The sequence below is a fragment of the Chenopodium quinoa genome, unplaced genomic scaffold (assembly GCF_001683475.1).
Source record: "Chenopodium quinoa cultivar QQ74 unplaced genomic scaffold, ASM168347v1, whole genome shotgun sequence".
Taxonomy (NCBI): Eukaryota; Viridiplantae; Streptophyta; class Magnoliopsida; order Caryophyllales; family Amaranthaceae; genus Chenopodium; species Chenopodium quinoa.
In genome coordinates this window covers 988,328-1,005,990 of record NW_018742770.1, presented here as the reverse complement: position 1 = coordinate 1,005,990, position 17,663 = coordinate 988,328, and the positions used below count along the sequence as shown (strand labels likewise).

Sequence of the window (17,663 nt, the reverse complement as noted above, 5' to 3'; positions counted from 1 at the left end):
GATCACATATTATCGTTGCCAAATTAAAATAAGTTCAATCACATTATAGAAAAGATGCTGCTTATAAAAGATTAAGGTGAGTCGTATAACAGAACTCATTTTATCAAATCATTCATATTGTGTATGTTCATTTACATTTGAAAGCTATCTGAATGGTATTCCATAGTCATTATACGTCGAGAATTGAATACAATGGCACCCTGCACAACAATTAATTCTTGAACCCCCTTGAATTACAATGGACCTAATTTTAACTTGAAGGCAGAAACCATATTATACAATCTCATGAAAACAATTACATCTCCAACTTTCCTCCAACATCCAGATAGAGTAACTGAGTGCAAATCCCGTGATGCATTTTCATTTCACAAATGTCCTCGTATGTTGCGAGTTGCCAATAGCCAAAGAATATCAACGACGCTTAGATTTCCTACGTTTCCCAAGAAGTTTCAACATATTATCAGTGACATCTGGTGGGGAATTATCATCCTGGTTCTCGTTTTTGTTGTCAGTATGAGTCAACCATGCCAAAGCTTCTATAGCAGCATCCTTTTCTGCAAGATTCTTGTTTCTCTGGGGCTTTCCAACAAACTGCATCCCCTTAAATTCCACCAGTGCCCTGAACTCATTGATTTTCAGGTGTTTAGTTTTGTATTTAGGAGGAGAATGTCCAGCTCTCATCAATAGAGTCTGCAGCAAGCTCTTTGGGTTCATTCCATCTTTCGATAATTTATTGCTGTCTACAGGATCCTTAAGTTTCCTGCTTTCACGACCAAACACAAATCTCCCGTCACATTGATCTCCTGATATTAGTTCTTGGACAGCAAACATTAGATACTTTCCTTCTTTTAGGATGTCGAAAGTAGGATCTTCAAGCTGTGTTGTTGCAAACATTTAACATTGCCGTTAAAATATAGTTCAGATATAAGATAACAGAAATCAGATATGCCATAAAGACTAAAAATTGATTGATTTATTTTTGCAGCCAAAACAAACTCTTATCATGTAGAAAATCAGGGAAGAATTGAACATTCATATCTCTAAAGATAGTTCATTCTAGAGTCTAGGATATGACATTCTTCAATCCTTTTCCCTTTTCAACATAATTTCACAACACAAAGCAAGAACAAAGGACAATGAAACATCAAGTGTAATTTCAAAATAATATATGGCTTCTCTATTTCCCGTTAACATTGGGAATGATGCAATGCTATCTTGAGACACAATCAGCCAAGCACAATTTCTTCGAGCAGAAAGTTAACCATGGGAAATTCTCTAGCTAATAATATCTCCTACCATCACTCAAACACTCTTCTCAAGTTCTCAGCATCTCAAACTCAACACCAAAAAACACATCCAGAGTAAATATAATCCTATGAAATACAAATCAGTTTAGATACTTCATATTTTACAATCATGCGCATAGCCATATGTAAGCATAAGCAAATCACTACAACTGTTATGAGGCAGAGTCGCATGATTGATTCGATGTAAACAATCAAAATATCATTTCTGATTGTCATGAGAATATACTACACTAAACAATAAAAACATAGCAGTGCCTTACCTTTTTTTGTAGAAGCTTATCAAGCTCTTCCTTCAGCTTGCAGTAGCATTCGGCTGTGTTCAGATCCATGAAAAATTCAACATAGCCATCCAACATTTTTATATGTCCAGGCTGTAGAATATACAAGTTATTCACAAGTTAGCAATTGTGATACTTAGGCAAAAAAATTTAAATAGGCACAAGGTCCCCACCAGGGAGCGGGGAGGAATCACCTGTGTCCCATTGCTAAGAGCACCACCAAAGAGGATCAATATAGAATCAGAGACACCTGTCGAGTCACGTATGAAAACTGTGTTGACTTTTACTTTTTCTCCAAAAACCAGCCATGGATAAGGAATTGTCTGGTACCGTGAATTCACTGAATTCTAAATGAAATATTAAAAAAGAAAACAAACGCTTTTATTAGCTAAATAGCTATACAAATGGGACAGAAGGCTACATGATACACTAAGTGACTCAAGAAAACATATGAGTAATTCATAAATAAATTAGAAGAGTCTACATAATTGCTCAGAAAGAAGATCCCCAATGTCAGTCAACGAGATTGGAAAACAAATCAAAACAACCAAGCTAATGCATAAAATTAGATATGCTGATCAGCAAAGAAGTACAAGTAAAGCGAAAAAAAAAAGATATCAATGGAAAAACTCTAGAGGATTAGTGAACATAAAGTAGATTGTTAATGTCATCATGATTTTCTAAAATATTATCCAAGATCCATCAAATAATATTTTGTACCGCAAGATTGTTGAGCTTCAGAGCACCAAAGATTCCTTTAGTCAGAGTGTCAGACAGTGATTATATAAGTGAATATAATAAAGCAGGGACTTGTACCTCAAATCTACATCTGCAAAAGATATTACTATGCTACAGTTGCTATTAACCTAAAAGCCAAATTCATTTCGACAATCCAACTTCTGAACAACCAACATACAGATAATCTAAGGGACCCCAGAAAAAAGGGGGATGACCCATGAGAGCGTCATATTTAAGAGAGTCAGTCAGAGACAGAGAGTCAGTCAGAGACTCAATGTATCACTAAAATTAAGCTTCATAGTGGTATTGCACATTTGACGATTGTCAAAGTAAAAGCTACAGCATTCAACAAGTTCTTCATCACATACCGCATAAAGTAATACTTGCCCATCATCCTTAGTCTTAAATGACATTGATGTTTCTCTGTGCTACAAAAATTAAAGACATTACATGTCAATCCTCTAATAAGGCAAACTCAGATATAAAAATTGGCTCAGAACAAAATTATCTCACCACAACAGATGCTATGCCAGGAAACAGGCCAGAACATATGACTGCACGGACCAATGACTGATTATGACTCAGCTTATTATTTGAGCTCACATCTTCATTTATTAGGCCAGCATCTTTTAAAATGAAACTAAACTGCTTCCGAATAGAATGGATTGCCTGAAGAGTTTGGGCAGAGAGGAAATTCCTCCAGCAGTACTCATAAGCCGATCCCTCTCGCTCTGCATCTTTCCATCCTTCATATGCACGAACGAGAGCCATATGGTCACTGTAATCCTTAGCAGAAAATCTGGCCTTTGCAATCCCAGCTAGCTGAACCAAGGTTATTAAAACAATCAGTTAGGTTTGTCAAAGACTGTAAACTTCTACTGAATACAAGCTTTGACAGACGGCCAATGTGCACCCAAAAAATGCATCTTTAGCAAAGATTGAAATGCTTAGTGAGAGAACAATAACAATGATAATGATAACTATGAAGCAATAATTATTATAAATGAAATTAGTAATAATAATATACCAGATTTTCAACAGTATTAATGATAGTATAGATAATACTCCAAAGCATTCATATTATTACAAAGTTATAATTAATATGCATATATAAACTACAATTTTAAGCTAATTAGAGCCTTACTTCCTTTTCACACCCTTATTACTCCTATCCAAGAAACTCAAGGCATATTATTAAAAGCTATTGCAAGAGCTCAAGACATTTAGGAAATTTCGAGCTAGCATGTTAACGGAAGTACATAACAGCTATATTTCAAGGTGCAGGTGCTAGGCCATTGGAATTGTCCTAATGATTACATGTCCAACTCCAAGGTATTCCAGTAAATTGCATCAGAACACCTATAGACAAATATTTATTAGCAATTCAAATACTGAAGATTGTCAAATGTAAAGTCCTCTAAGGTTGTGCTTGAAATAATAAATTCCATTTCAATTCCTGAACTAATACCCTGACATCCAATTCCAATGCATATGTTTGGGCGAAACTAGAATTTCACTTTCAAAATTTTACCCATCAGGAGAAAGTGAGGAAAGATATAGCAAATTTGGTGCAGAAAAAACCAACAATTTTGATATCTAGTTCTATAACTCTTAATAAATATTATAGAAGAAGAATCCAATTTCCGAATTCTATTAGCTTCCAAACAAAGGATTTGGTCAATTCCTGAATCCATATGAGTCCCTTTCCCCAAACAGAGCATAAAGAATTTCCTCTTTCCTTAACACCCCTAGCATATACTAACTTACTCAGTTTTGGTCCATTTACACACTCTGGATAAGATATATTTTTATGTAACTTAATTATTTATTCTATTCTCTATTAATTAACTCGCTCGTGACTATATATGTTTATCCATTAAACATAATGGCTAATTTACTTTATTTTATCAAGGCAAAGGACCTCAGAAAAATGTATTTATATGTAAAAAAAGAAAAATCGATAAATACAACTACAATTATAAAATTGGCAATTTTAATAGAACAACCAATTATTAGGAAAAAAAACAATAACAGGCAAAAAATATGGCAAAGAGTGAGGACTTACATCCTTTTTGTCTTGAGGTAAAAGAAAAGGATCCTTAACACTAAGACCTGCTACTATTGTCAGGACAGGATCAAAGCAGTGGAAGATGGCACCCATTATAAGCATCTTTCCAAGTTTAGGATCCACTGGCAGCATTGCCAAATACCTCCCTAATGATGCATATATAGCAATTTGTAAGAGGATGTCCTCCAGCAAAACATAATCATTTATAGTAGAGTTTGACATACTAACCGAGATTTGTAAGATGCTCATTCTCATCCAAAGCTCCAATCCTTTTCAGAAAATCAATAGCATTTTGGACCTGTTAAACATTATGCAGCATCTATAACTTCGAGAAAACAAAAGTCCAGATATCACTCACTTCTTTCCAAGAAAACGAACACAGTCCAAACCCAAAGAGCACAGATTTTTGTGCATGGAAATATAGGAGAAAAGAATTGAAGAGGTGGGGTTTAAGACAAAAAAAAATTAAAAAAGGAAAAAACACATTGACTATTAGATTATAGTTACTACTCCAGCACTTTGAGTTCGGGTCCAATGTAGAGTTTAAGTATCCAAGAGCAACGGTACAAGGCAAGCTGCAAAGACATGGACCTAGGGAAGAGAGATCACAGATTATTGCATTATGAAAAAAAATACGATCCTTCAGTTCTAAAAATCTTTATCCCTCTTTCAGCTATGTAATGTCCCAATATTTCATCCATATCTAAAAACAGGTGTCATAGTGAAATTCATCGATTACCCTTCCTTAGTAAACAAGATGTAAGCCCGTGCAATGCACATCTTTTTTCTTTAATCTAACATTTTGCATATTTCTTACTAACACTTGATTTATATGGCTTTTATTTTTATATATATTTATTTTGGCTTTCCATAAAGCTCACATTAAATTTTTACCCAAAACAATTACAAAAATTTATATAAATTCCACATGAAGGTAATTATTATTATTTTTTTTTCTTATGTGACTCTAAATAAATTAGTTATTTGATTGATTTTAATTCTAAATCTCATTTGTTAGCTTTGGATAATTGCTCATACATCGCTTCCATCATTTACTTAATTTGACGTAAGAATTTTAAAACTTTGGGATAAATTCTTTTTTTTTTAAAAAACATTCACTAGCTTTAATAGTTGCATATGTGGCACTTCCACTACTCTATCCCAAAATCAATTTTATTTATATGTGATGTAATTTTTACTTTCTCTTTCCACTTACGGTTGCTCAAAAAATCTTTCTTCTCCATTCAATACCGACAAAATCGCTTCAAAATCTAGTGCTTAGATTAAAATTTTGTCATATATTATCATTTCAGCAAAAAAAAAAAAAAAAAAAAAAAAAAAAAAAACAGATTGATAGAGTTTGAAATTTTGTTAGCTATAAGATAACTCTAGGAAATTGACCTTTGTTACGTATGTAGTTCTTGATCAATTGAGGGTTATAATTTTGTTATTCTGGAGTAAATTTCCAAATAGGGTTTATAAAATTTGGGGAAGTTGCTGAATTTTCCTCCTTGCAAGAAGGAATGTCAAATTAAGAGTGTTCGGATTTTCAATAAAGTTTTTCTTATCTAAATCACATAATGAAAATTAAATTTCACGAATTTCTTGTTCAATACGAGAAAAGTAGATGCAAACCTAGTAATTTGTAGCCATTGAAATGAACAAAAAAAAAAAAACTAGAGTTGCGGGCCCCATTTAAGGAATTCTTATAGAAAACAGTAAGTGCTACTCAAAGAAAAACACAAAGTTTGTTATTTAGTAAAAATAAAACCTTATTAAAGTTGTTTCCAAAAGAGGCGAAGTACATGTAGTTCACAAATTCTCTTATAAATGTTTTTGCAGAAGTATGACTAAAAATATTATAAAAGCTGCGTCATAAAGAGTTAAAATCATGTTTCATAGGAACATTAAAAGGCCCTCCTTCCATCCCTTTTAGAGCACCTTAACACCACCTCAAAAACCAGCCAAAAAGCAAGCACCCTCTTGCCACCTTGGCCTCAGCACTTCAGGCACAGCATACACTAAACTGCAATAAATTGAAAGAGCAGGGTACTTTCATACTGTGATGCACGGATACGCCAAAATGTAGCCATTTCCCGTACCGGGGACGTATTGGGGACGGGTACGGTACGGAGACGGCCCAAATACGTCCCCAAGGTGTACCCTTGAAAGGTGGTACGGGAGGCTATTTTGGGGACGGTGGGAAGCGGCTCTGGAAACGTTTTGGGGACGAATTCTTTTCTATACTAACGTCCCCAATACAAACCCAGCCCATTTTTTAAAAAAACCCCCAAATTTACTGATATCTCAAAAACCCTAGAAATTGAGAAGCCAAGATTCCTTGGACATTTAAAGGCGACCACCTTCTGTGACCCACGATTCCCTACCGGCGACCACCTGCGACCCACCTCGAACACCAGCGACCGGCAAAACTTCGATTTACTCTACCTTCTACCTCTATTTCTACAGTTCTACTTCTCATTTTCTCTCTCTTCGACTTTAGCACTAAATCAGGTTTTTTTTTTTCTTTTTCATGGTTATGTGATTATTTGAATACTATTTTTTTCTTTCAAATCACTGCAGCAGAAAATAGTTTTGTACTTTGTTTTTTGCTTTTTCATTTTTTGTTTTAAATGATTCTGATAATGATTATCATGTGATTAAGAAATTACATTAAGTGATTTTTCTTTTAATTTCTATTGTGTGGATTTTTTTTTTTTCAACATTTTATGGATTTATATTTTGCTGGTTTTTTTTTTTTTTTTTTAATTGCCGTATCCATGCTGTACCTGTTTTCTGAAATTTTGATTTTGCCGTATCCCGTCCCCGTATCCGTTTCCGTGCAATCTAGCTTTCATATGTCCTAGATCAGATGTCCAACAATTAGAGTGAGCATTCCTGTCTATTAATCATACTTTCACTCAATTAGCTACTTATAAAGGTAGTCACAAAAAGATAGCAGCAAATTTAGAGCAATGGGATTCATCTAAACTGCAGGGACTCGGTATCCCATTAATTATGTAAGAAAGCTAATAAAACATAAAAATATGTATGAGAGCCACTTACTGCCAATGGTGCTGGTGGCTGTAATGCTGATGACAAAAATTCTGCAATGCTGCCAATTTGTAAACTTTTAATTTGCAGACAGAGAGAATTTAATGGAGTTCTCAACAACTCAGGGAGTTGGTAGTCAGCAAAAGCATCATATACACATCTGGGATACAAATGATAGCACTCTCCAGGCTGCACACGACCAGCTCGTCCCCTACGCTGCAATACAAATACAAATTAAAATGCAAGGCTACCAAATGAGGTGATTACAGACAAACATGCAATTGCAAAGCCATGGCAACATCTGAGAGACTCTTCCTAAATTCTAAGAAGACTTGGTTCCTAGTAAGCCAACGAAGTGAGAGAGAACCCAACTAAGCATTGTAGCACTGAAGGAAGGACAGTGCCTCTACAGCAACAGCAAGCACACCCAAGCAGCAAAGCTTGATTAAATTTGAGATGAGAATAATTAAGTGTGAAAATTTTCAAGTAAGCAATGAAAGATATTTCCAAATAGTTAGTATGCAAGATTAAAAGAAAAGATAGACCTCAAACAAGAGGACTATGTTAATAAATGATTTGAGCAAGAATACAAAAAACAGTCCAACTATGGAAGAAATTTAATATCAAAACACTCACTTGCCGCATAGAAGCCTTTGATATCCAAGAAGGAAGTAGACAAGGGGTGTTATTCAGAGCATCATAAGTGGTCTCTTTAGCTTTCCCGCAATCAACAACATAGACTATGTCATTGATTGTAATGCTAGCCTCTGCCATATTTGTAGCCAAAACTATTTTACGCACATTTGGGGGTGGCCTCTCAAATATTAGTTTCTGCAAAAGTGTGGCAATAAAAGGCTTAGAATGCTAAGTAGAAAGAAAGTAATTCAAGAATTTTAAATCAAAAGCACCACCAACAAGAAGCATAAATAAAAGAGGCACTGGGATGATGTACCTGTTCAGATGTAGCCATTGAACCATGACAGGTAAGTAGCAAAACCCTGTTCGGGTCTCCGAGCAAAGGGTGGGCTTTAACCTGTTCCTTCAAGCAACTAATATCTTCCCAGCCTGTCATGAATACCAAAATAGCACCAGGCGGTTCCTTTCGACATATATGACACAAGACGGCTTCAATGAGATTAAATCCAATACAATCCGGTGACCAACAAGACAGAGAATCCCGTGCACGAGGACTGTAATTTTCAAAGCTTGAGTTTTTCAAAGCATCCTGTAAGAACATTATGAGGCACTCATAAACATAAGTATTAAATTCAAAGGTTCAGTTATACCCAACATCCAGTAAATCGAAAAGCTCAACAGTCAATACATCCTAACAATATTACAATTAATTCAAGTTCAAGTCCTAGATACTGGGTTACTGGTATCTGGCACCACAGTAGAAATTTGAAGGCAAAGTGGGGAATTATACAAAACCAGACAAGCAGCTGAGAGAAGAGGATCTTAACAGCTTCTATGGTGTTCAAAAATCACTAACAAACATTTGAAAGTTATAAAAAAAAAAAATTACAAAAAAAAAAAAAAAAGGACGGGAACTTGACAGCTACAGTGATTATTGCATACCTAAACTTCAATAAATGGAGAAGCTCAGTTTACCAGACAAGCAGACAGAAGAAATTCATTCTTCAAATAAATCATCCAGCAGTTAAGCTAGTACAACCAAGTCCATAGGAAAGCAAATGCTTAACACTTTTTTCATTTGTTAGGGAGAGTTGTGAAAGATCAAGTTAGGACATACAGAAGGCTAGAACCTCAACATTCCACATCAATTACAATCACTGGAATCAAGTCGCTTGCAAATACTCTGAAAATTAAGAATCTACTCCTGATGTCTCACAATGTTTAATAAATTCTTTCTATTCCTTTCTGAAAAAATTCCAATTTTTGGCATACCTTCTGCCTTACTACCATCAAGCAATTAAAATTCAGTTATCCCTTCATAGTTATGGATACCATTTGATTCATTTACACGAAGCAAGTGCAAAAGTATAAAAAGAAATAAATAAATAAAAAACACTTTCACATTTGTAGTAAGCCAATAACCCATAACGGTTTTTTAATCTTGACGAGTTTTCGGTGATTTATCATCCTATGCTCACATTTGCAATAACTACTACTGTTGAAAAAAAGATATCCATTCATTGACCGCTATGAAAACATTGCAGGACTGAGAATAATCTGCATAAATTGCCCGTATGTTGCTTGAATCATGCTGCGCAAAGCACAATTCCTAGGAAATAAGAGGCTCCAAGCAGTCATTTTCCAAATCAAACAAGTTAGACTGTTTGGGGTACTAATTTTGTACAATAAAGTTAAGGAGTCTTGTGCCCTGGTATGCCTAGGTTTTTATTTTTCCTTTAGTTATTTATTTATGGAATAAAAGTAATTAACTATTTTTTCAGATTATGTAGGCTTTTCATGAATTTGTTCAATGATACTATACCCAATGAAATTTCCAAATTACTTTACCTCAAGGAAATTTAAACCATAACTCTTACATTAAAATCTTAACCTTTACGAAGTTAATTATTCTATAAACAAAAGAGCAACAAATGTATCAAAATATTTGGTTCAAATTTATTAGACATCTACTTAGACAATTGTTGAAGAAGGCTTCCAAAGAAGAATGATGCATCAAAATATTGAGTTGATTTAAGACAGCTATAAATGATTTACAGATAATATTCCAAATCATTACACTTACATTAGAATCTTACACTTTACAAAGTTAGTTATGCTATAAACAAAATACCAACAAATGTCTCAAAATTTTTGGTTGAAAACTATCAGCCATCTATTTAGACAACTGTTGAAGAAGGTTTCCAAAGAAGAATGATGCATCAAAATATTGAGTTTATTTAAGAAAGCTATAAATGATCAAAATAATTCCCAAATTAGAATATTGAAGGTGTTTTTCATGAAAAACATTACTAACAAAAAATATTAAAGGGATGCCTAGAATATAATTGGGGAGCCAATATTGATCCTCGTGAAAATTTAGGCAAATTTAGATATTAAATCCACATATGTCCATTCCAGATGTATTCACACCTGGAAGCCCCCAAGAAACAAGAATCCCATGAAATAATTATATATACAAATGCACAAGGAATAGGGATCAGCATTGATAAGTATCATAAGTTTATAGATCAGAATTGGGGAGCCAATATTGATCCTCGGGAAAATTTAGGCAAATTTAGATATTTAATCCAGATATGTCCATTCCAGATGTATTCACACCTGGAAGCCCCCAAGAAACAAGAATCCCATGAAATAATTATATAGACAAATGCACAAGGAATAGGGATCAGCACTGATAAGTATCATAAGTTTATAGATCAGATGCACATAACTAAGTTATAAATCTTACAATACTATAATATGTTTAAAACTGTAATAGTCCTCTCTCCAAAATAAGCTAAATGTATTCATATCATAAAATAGAGTTTATATCAGCAACAGTTTTAAAGGGTCTCATCAGAGCAGTTATTCTAACTTTTAGCATTTTTATTTAGCTCAAAGGCCTCAAACAACAAAGATAATAATGAAGTATCTCAAAAGAAGAATTTATAAAGCATCAGAGCACAAACAGAATTTGAACAAAATAGAATACCAAACATCGGACACCAATGCATTGGATGGCATTGGATTGCAACAATCAAGCACAATAAACAATTTCCACAATGTATTGATGTTGTGCATTGACACATTGAGTCTACAATCAAGCACATACCTCAACAAGAGTGGTAATCTGATTCTTTTTCTTCCTAGGAACCAATTGTTTCTGTGTTTTCCAGACTTTTTCTTGTCCATAATCATCAATTTGGTTGAATGATGTCAATTTGTATCCTGTCAATTCCAGTACATCTTCTAAGAAATGAGCTCTTACAGGATGAGTGAATCCCTGTTAAGATTATAAGTATAAGATGAGCAGCTAGGGTATCAAACATAAAAGTTTCCCAACATCACTCGTTACAAAAATTTAACTCAAAGAAGAGACAAAGAGGTACATGATATACTTGGGTGAAATTATATCACTTACCGGTATATGAATCATTGGGGCTCCTTCGAAGTAATTGGAAAACAACTCGGCATTCAATGTTGCACTCATCAGAATCAATCTCAAATCCCGACGTCTAGGGAGAAGATCTTTTAACACGATCAATAGAAAGTCTACAAATTTCAAACATTAGAATTCTGAAGATAAAAAGGGTTGGGATATATAAATAAAGCTAATTTTCTATAAGCACACCTTCATTCATTCCTCTCTCATGAATTTCATCTACAAAGACATGGGTAACACCATTCAAGTTGCGATCACTCAGCAAGCGCCGCAGCAATATACCACTGGTACAAAAAAGTAGGTGGGTATTTTTCCCTTTCATTCCTTCTAATCGGACTTTATAGCCAACCTAACAAAAAATGTGTGAAATACAAATGAACAAAATGACTTCTAAATTCAGACCTCTTAACCAACAGACAAAATAATTTGAGACAAAGACGTTGTATGATAACAGCCATTTCCAAAGATAGAAGAAAAATCAAGGATGGAAAACATCAAAATGGCCAAAGAAATTTTGAGCCTTAGTTTGGAATATGCAAGTCAGATCGACAGGACTTACAGATTCGCCAAGAAGTTCTCCTCTCTCCGCTGATACTCTTTCAGCTACAGCCATAGCAGATATTCTTCGGGGTTGTGTGCAGATTAAGTTACAGAAGGCACCGCGGCCAGACTCTATCTCAGATTCTAATATATACTGTGGAAGTTGGGTGGTCTTACCGCATCCAGTCTCACCAGATATCACAATTACCTGTATATTGTAGACATTCAAGAAAAGGAGATCATAAATATCATGCAATATTCAAATGAGATGGGGAATTGTGCAACACTAAACTGGCATATACATTTCAAAAATATTTCCGTAGAAATATGTGTTGCCGCTTGCAAAGAAATTACATGATATTCTGAAACAGATATATTGCAAAAATATTTTATTGAGTTTCTCTGATATAATATGTTGTGTGAATGCATTTTAAGTGTCTAATTGTTAAGATATAAAGGAATACACTCTAGAGCCTAGGCTCTCATTTTTGTCAGCCACTATCATTGGTAATCCTTCTAATAAATACACAAAGTTGTAGCAAATATACACATATATTGGTCCTTGAAAAACAATTTTAACTTGACTTTCAACATCCCATTTTGGGTGACAGATTTTAAGCTTTTTGTTCCTGTTACAAATATAAGAATGCAACTCAAACACTAGTACATCTGTACATGTGACACGCAGAAGGAAAATTGCATGTCAAGTAAGCTGACACAATCTAGTAATGATTTGAACTATGAGTTAGTTCTAGAGCTTGAAGAATTGTAGACATGAATGGAAGTAGCACTAAAACTAAAAACAGCCACAATACAAAAAAAAATAAAAAATAAAAAAAAATAAAAAATAAATAAAAAAATCAGGACTTTCAGTATAGTTAGAGTTGAAGTTCCTACAGATCAAGAAATAATATTTTAAAAATATCTCCTCTAAACCAGTGATCAGTACACATTGAAACAGCTCTGTTTACAGACAAGCCCCCACTTCTGAAATCATCACGCCATCAATTAGCTTTATATAACACATACGGAGTAATTGTTTCTGATATCTGAACACCATTATATCTAACACCCTGTCATTGACCCTTGGCATCAATTTTGAACGCTAAGCATCAAAGAACCGCACACACACATATCATAGCATAAATTCCTATAATAGAAATTCTAAATTTTTACGGCTCATTTGATAGGAAGTTATAAATGATAATAACAATTACGAAATTATGTGTAAATGAAGTCACATGCCGGTGTCAATGGTTATGCTCAGGGTTACCTAATACGTAATACACTCCAATAATCGGAACAAGTACGAATTTGCAATACGCTAGGTGGGAATATTATAATACATTTGAGGTTTTTTTGTAATTAGATTTTTTAGGGTCATAATACGATATGAATAATACACCCTAATAAATATAAAGATTTTTTTTATACAAAATCATGAGAATTGGTATGTAAGACTTAAATCGGGAGTTCATAGAGGGGAGGGGAGTATTAGGCAACCCTACAAAAGAACAAACTGAAACAGGACAGCAAGTCAGCAAACGAAGGGACCCCTCCCCAACCCCCCCCCCCCCAAAAAAAAAAAAAAAAAAAAAAAAAAAAAAAAAAAAAAAAAAAAAAAACCTATGGTGTTTAGTTGGAGTAATGGAGACAAATAAACAAACCCTTCCCTTGTTGATCTATTCTTACTCTCCACCCCTCCTTGTTAAAATACTCTCTCTTTATCAAAATACGGCGAATATACTAATTTGGGAGCATTAATTCGCAAAAGTACTAAGTATTGGAACAAAAGTATTAAGTACGGAATACGGGGGGGGGGGGGGGGGAGGGAAGTATAAGATAACCCAAGTTATGCTTGTCCAGCCTCATATGCCTCTCAATGCTCCCAAAAATTAAAAATTATAACAATTTTAACGGTGGTATTTTTTGGTAATTTAATAAGATATGCATGTTTAGGGCTAAAGTTTAATTACCATGGATAATAATTAACATAATTGCCGATAAATTCATCACCATTATTGCCATTATTACGAACACTAAATAGGTCTTAAAATATTAGTGCAAGTGCTGGAATTTTCTTACCTAAAATAATACATCCATTTTGCACCGAAAAATGCTTTACAGTATTTTCATTATATTTATTATCAACTGTTGGACTATTTCATTAAATCTGATTAAAAAATTTCTTTAATAATTTCCTGTATATTTTATTTATAAATAATAACTATGAATTTTATCCAAAACGTTTAGCACAGAACACTGGAAACTAGATAAAAAAGAGACTGAAACTCATGATAGCACAACAATAATTTACACATTTTCACCACAACAAAGGTGCACTCAAGAGGTTGATGCATATGGACAAACAAAACCATGGAAAAGAAGCAAAGTCCCTCCTCCTGGACATAATATCCCAGAAAAAATCATGGGAAACTAGAATGCTAAAAAGTTGACATTTTTTATCATGAATCTAAGTATTAATCAATCCTCACAATCATATGAAACTTATTAAAGTTCTCGATGTAAATAAATATTAACACATACTCCCTCCTTTTCTTTTGATATTCTTGTTTAGAATCTAAGAGTTTTTCACAACTCGAGGGAATCTTCTAGATTATTCCTAATACAAAAGAAAAAATATAGTCAAGTACGGTCTTGTTTGATATGTCTCAATGAGTTCTTCAATCATAACGAATTTTTATTTATTTTACTAACATGTACATAGAGACATTAATGATCAAAGACGTGCATTGACAAATGACAAATACTCACAGTCAAACCAAGAACGCTAGAGTGTAACATTTTTCAGCTATAATTAGCATACAGCATCAGCTAAAGCATATTGCATGACTTGCAGTTAATATACTCTAAAAGTCTAAACATTAACAATGAACATCTTTTAGATAAAGATAAAAAAATAAATTAAGTGAAAGAAGATAAAGGTAGCATTTAACTAATAAAGAAAGAAAACATACTTGATTCTTTGCAATTGCTTGAAGCAGCCTCTCCTTTTCACTGAATGCAGGCAGTGTTTTTCTGAATTCCAACATTTTTCTACCTTCAGGAGACTCCTATACAGAAGTAGACAAAGATAATAGAGATAAACAGCAAAATAAGCAAAGTAGAGACCAAAATTTCAAATGCTTTTGGGTTCATAGGATGTATAGTGATTTTACTGTACAACACCTAGTTTTAGGGTAACTTTTAACTTGCTTAAAGGCAATTTTTTAGTTATCATATTTATCGTACATTAAGAGGTGATTTTCAAGGATAAGTTTTATGAAGGATAATGTGGTTACCTTAATACATTATAGAAGAGGTTTTATGGGACAAATCTCTTACAAGAGCAGTTTTATCAACATCAACAAAAAGGTAACTTTCACTTTGTTTCGAGGTAACTTTTGATCATAATAGGGCAACTTCACACCCATTGTACAATATTTATTGTACACCTGCCTTATTTAAAATTGTCCCCAAATATTTATTCCTCCAATAGCATTTGTGTGTAGAAAAGAATAGGAATATTTACTACTTACCCGGAAGACCACCAATTATCCAATCAATATAATAAACAATTTGTACAAAGCTTCAAATACACTACTAAAACCCTACTGTTAGCCTCATGACACACAAATGTGATTTTAGCTGAATATCTAGTTATATGTATGCGTTAAAAGTTAGATCTTTACAATGATTGGAAAAAAAATATATTTTCTCCATATGGTCAACTTTGACCATGAATTCTCACCAATATATAAGAGAAAATATAGTCAAGTGGAATCTTGTTATGTTTTTTACGGTCAACAAAACCCAAAGTCCCAAATTTGTAATTATTTTGTCAATTTTACTAATACATAATCGAAGATAATAATCGTCAAATTAGCCCATTGGAGACCATGAGAATAACCACAATTGCAATTTAGCAAATTTGGAATAGAGGAACTAATCATCCAAGTTAACATGTAAAATAGAACTTGGACATTGAAAGATGATCAAAGTGGATATTTGGCAATATTTATAAGCAAAAGCATCATAACTTTCATCTTAATCATGCATGGAAAGAAGCCAAACATACCTGCCAAGATCTCTGCATATTACGCAAACGCAAACTTCTTCTCTGAAGAATCCTTTCCATAACAGAATCATCCAACATAGCATTTGGATTCTCATCCAAAGTTTTGTTCCTGTCGGCATCATCAGCCTTACATTCCAGTGCACCATCACTAGGCTTTCTGGAATCTAACTGCGTCCTATCAAGATGTTCCTGAAGTAAACCTTCCACCCTCCTCTGTACACTTAATGGAATTGCCACCTGCATAATAGAGCATTTTATGTATGCTACTAAAACGTAGAAAGAAACTTGCTGAAAGTGAAAATGAAAACACTACGAAAAGAACACATTTTTTTTGTAAAGAATCTGAGAGTACACAGTGACATTACCTCTCTTTGTGGCCGTTTATCATCAAGGTCTGGCCGATAATTGGGAAGAGGAACCTTGCTTGCAACAACCACTTTCCCATACACCTCACTAATAATAGAATACAAAGCCTCACATAAGAACTATCATCTCAGTCAAGAAGCAAACAAGAATAGCCTATACATTGCCCATAAAAACAATACTTTGTCGTAGTGTCATACCAGTAAAGTCCCATCCTTCTAGCAAGATTTGATATCTGCTCAAAATCTCTACGATCTCGTTTGTCTTTCGATACAATCTCTTGCTCTTGTTCATTGCGTAACAACATACTAAGTTTCCATTTCCATTCATCAACATTTGCCACCGAAGACGATGCCTATCAACCACATCACCATTTTACCAGAATCACAACAAGCTCTCAAAGTCTCATTCAAACAATTGTTCAAATGCATCACATTCCTAAGCTAAACAGATACGTCTGTAACAATTTCCTAGTTGTAATACCACACCTTACCTAAAATCAATCGAACTCTTCAACCCATTTGTTAAAATGAACATTTTTACCACATTCAGAAATCATTTACTTCAATTTTATATTTAAAAACATCAAAGTGTTAAATTTTATACAATAATACAATTCTCAATCAATAAAATTCACTTATACAATTACTTCCTCCATGTCTTTTTAGTTAGCATACTTCGTGATTTATACGTAATGCAAAATATAGTCACGTGAAGTCTTTTTACAATCTTCTCAATATACTCCGTATCAATAAATAATATCAACTTTTATATTTTTTTGCTTATCAAACACCAAAGATATTAATAGCTGAATTTGTGCATTTTACAAATGTGACTAAAAAACCATGTCAACTAAAAAGAAACGAAAGAAAAACCATTAAATTGAAACATAAAGTAAAATTACCGTATTCGTCTCGAAATCACACTCGTATTCATCATCGGAAAACTGCTCAACGGCGTAACCGGAAAAGTGGCGGTGAGAAGAGAGGAAATGATAAGAATACGGCAAAATCCCTAGTTTTTGACTGAATTTATTACGATTAAATTGTGAAGAAGTCAGAAAATTGAAAAGAGGATATGTTGCGGTTGAATTTCTGCAATTGCAGAGAGAATAAATCGATTTTCCGCAGAGCAAAAGAAGTCCAAGCTTTGAATGCAT

The 17,663-nt window shown here is 33.8% G+C and overlaps 1 protein-coding gene across 1 annotated transcript; it reads right to left on the bottom strand.

The window, feature by feature from the left end:
- Window positions 1–64: 64 nt before the first annotated feature.
- Window positions 65–17,663, bottom strand: LOC110724579 (DExH-box ATP-dependent RNA helicase DExH3-like). Its single transcript, XM_021903994.1, has 19 exons — window positions 17,409–17,663; window positions 16,705–16,859; window positions 16,507–16,594; window positions 16,142–16,378; window positions 15,042–15,137; window positions 12,083–12,271; window positions 11,713–11,872; window positions 11,503–11,633; window positions 11,194–11,364; window positions 8,398–8,670; window positions 8,082–8,276; window positions 7,458–7,661; window positions 4,620–4,689; window positions 4,389–4,537; window positions 2,837–3,145; window positions 2,692–2,751; window positions 1,780–1,932; window positions 1,568–1,678; window positions 65–876 (listed from the first exon to the last, which is right to left on the bottom strand). Exons 1-19 carry the CDS (start codon window positions 17,661–17,663, stop codon window positions 412–414), a joined length of 3,471 nt encoding a protein of 1,156 aa, XP_021759686.1. The 3' UTR covers window positions 65–411.